Source organism: Helianthus annuus, chromosome 15 (assembly GCF_002127325.2).
Source record: "Helianthus annuus cultivar XRQ/B chromosome 15, HanXRQr2.0-SUNRISE, whole genome shotgun sequence".
Taxonomy (NCBI): Eukaryota; Viridiplantae; Streptophyta; class Magnoliopsida; order Asterales; family Asteraceae; genus Helianthus; species Helianthus annuus.
Window position 1 is genome coordinate 103,583,887 of NC_035447.2, and position 2,895 is coordinate 103,586,781.

Below are 2,895 nucleotides of genomic sequence, written 5' to 3' on the forward strand. Positions count from 1 at the left end.
AGCTCTGTATGTGATTATTGCTTCAGTCGTTCTGCAACAGTAAACCCAATCAATAAAGCCTTTATAAAATTCCTGCTCCATTTCTGGCATCGGAATTGTCTTCATAGTACGTGGAGGCTTCACATTCAGAATAATTTCTACAGCCCCAGTTTCCGGATCAACTCTCTGAACACGCCTTGGACGATGAGGCTTCCACTTTCGAAATGGCTTCAATTGTTCATACTTGATGTAGCCCCACATCGCGGTATCATTCTTTCTCACCTTGTATTCCAAGACTCTTACCTTTGCTAATTCATCATCGTCCCACCATGGTAATTACATTATGTCATATAAACGTGCAAAATACTGGACGCCATATTCTCTTCTAATAGCATAAGCGTTAACTTGCGGAAGAAAACCCCAACTAATAATATCGCCAAGCGAAACATTTCGATCTCGTTGGAAGAACTTCAGCGGCCTCTTGAATTTTCTTTCATGAGAATCTTTAAACCATTTAGAACGATCAATTTCTTCAGCCTTCGATTGACCTTCTTTATCAACATTAGATTGACCTTCCTGCTCAGCTTCTTTCCTCAAACATTCAAATACATTATCATTCACCGCTTCAGTTTCCTTTTGACGTAATTCATCTCTATTCTCAGCAGCAAAGAACTCCATTAACGTTGGAAGTTTCGAAGTATCTTCAGGAACCTCTTCATTATCTGAACATTCTTCAACCTCAACTCTATCGTAGATATCAGCATCTTCAACATAATCATACTTATAATCTTGCTGTTTATTGATATCAAACGATTCTAAGTCCTCTTCGAAGTCGAAGGGAATTTCAGGGTTTACATTTTTAAGCATTTCTTTATACTCCTCTAGACGCATGAATAACGGCTCATGATGCTCAACAATCTGAGTCTTACTCGACTCCCCCTTACCTTCAGCTTCACCACTTTCTTCATTGATTGTGTCGTTCAACAGATCTTCAACGACTTTTTCATTTGAGGCTTCAGTCACTCTAACACATGAACCTCCTGTAACGTCATCATCATCATCACCTTTAGAACTGTGACTGCTCACAGAATATACAAACTCATCCTCATCATCATCTTCATCATCCTCTTCATCTTCGCCACCAATTAATTTAGGCGTTGGAGTTTCTTCTTCGACTAAGCCAGGAACTGCAGATATAGGCTCAGGATTATCTATCACCATCGAAGGTACAATAGACATTTCAGAACTTCCTTCCACCCCTTTACCCTTATCTTTCATCTGCCTTTCTAATTCTGCTTGACGTTCTGTACGAAGGTCTTCTAGCTTCAACTCTTCATATTTCTGTTCCACTGATGTCTCTAACATACTTTCCACAACTCTATTCAGCATGTAGAACTTATGTTCATGTAGCGCTTTAGCAGCAGTAAGTTCTTTATTTTTTAACTTGTAGTATTCATTTTCACTCTCTCGACGATTCTTCTCTTCTTCTAATTCAGACACTCGAGCTTTCAAAATGTCGATTTCCGTCTGATCAACTTCAATTTTCAGTGTCAACACTTTGTTTTCACCTTCCAACCTCTGCACCCTACCAGCAAGAGTCTTTTCTCTATCAGCAATCTTTTGCTTTCAGCCGCCAACTTTTTATTCTATGCTATCACATCCTCAATTCTTTTTTTCCAATTTCAACACTTGCGAATTGTTTGCAAAGTCAAAATCAACGTCTAGTAGATTATCTTGTGGTATCGGAAGACCTTTACCCGAAGAACCAGGTTGTACTTGGGTGAGTGGAGGTGTGCCAAAGAGATCTTGCGAAGTATAATATGATTGTTGTGGTGGTGGTGTTGATTGAAAAATAGGAGATGGTTGTCGTTGCGGTGTAGGTTGTCTGGGTGGTGTTGAGTGTGATGGAGGAGTAGGTTGTCTTGGTGATTGTTGTGGTGTTGGTTGTCTGGGAGGAGATTGATGTATTGGAGATTGTGGAGGTGTTGGTTGACGTGGAGGTGTAGACTGCGTTTGCATGATCTTCTGAGGGCGCTTCGACACTTTAATCTTTGGTGTAGTTCTCTTTCGACCAGCAACTTTCTTTTTACCTCTCGGAGTAGATTGTGACGCTGAAACATGCTCCGGAGAAGGTACATAAGGTGCATCTTCTTTTTCTTCCCTCTTCCTCTTTCTAATCAACTTCTCCTGTTCTACCTCTTCTCTCATTCGTCTTTCACGTTCTTTTGCATCAATCACTTCATATTCAAACGAACTAGAAGAACTAGTAGTGTCTTTATCAACGTCGTCACCTTCAACATCATCTAACACCTTCTCTTTTTCTTTTTGAACATCAGAAGTAACAGTTTCCACAACATTATCAACAAAATATGCTTCTGTTGTAAACAAATCTGTCTCAATTACAATGTTTTCAGCACTAGTCGTCTCTTGTTCATTTTCAACATTCATCTCAGAGATATCTTCATCAGATTCATCAATTAACATTGTTTGCTTTTTCTTCTTTTGTTTCTTCTTCGGTTTTGAAGAAGAACCTTCACCTTCAACTACAGGAGTTGCAAATCTACGTCTGCGTCCTGACTCTTTTACATACCACTCGTTCTTGGTTGATTTGAAACTCTGAAGTATTTTCAACTCTACAGCATACAACGCCTCTTTCATTTCCTCTTGATTTCTCCAATTTTTCAAAAATTCATTTTTTTAATCATTTTTCCAACTTTTTCGATTTCACACGCTGACACCCAGTTGATCAAGTCCAAGTTAATGACCCTGGACAACTGTTCGACCTACCAAGTCCAAGTTAATGGCCCTGGATGATCAGTTTATGAAGTACTCTGTCGTTTTGTTTCAAAAAAAATTCAAATTAATGAATTTTACACGTTTCAAACATTTGCACATTTTATCTTTCAAACATCATAC

General features: G+C 38.9%; 1 protein-coding gene across 1 annotated transcript; it reads right to left on the reverse strand.

Annotated features, from left to right (window-relative positions):
- Positions 1-315: 315 nt before the first annotated feature.
- Positions 316-2,637, reverse strand: LOC118487503 (probable serine/threonine-protein kinase kinX). The gene is made up of 4 exons (XM_035984398.1): positions 2,511-2,637; positions 2,290-2,438; positions 791-1,602; positions 316-724 (listed from the first exon to the last, which is right to left on the reverse strand). The coding sequence occupies exons 1-4, from the start codon at positions 2,635-2,637 to the stop codon at positions 316-318; spliced, it is 1,497 nt and encodes a 498-aa protein (XP_035840291.1).
- Between the last annotated feature and the right edge of the window lie 258 nt (positions 2,638-2,895).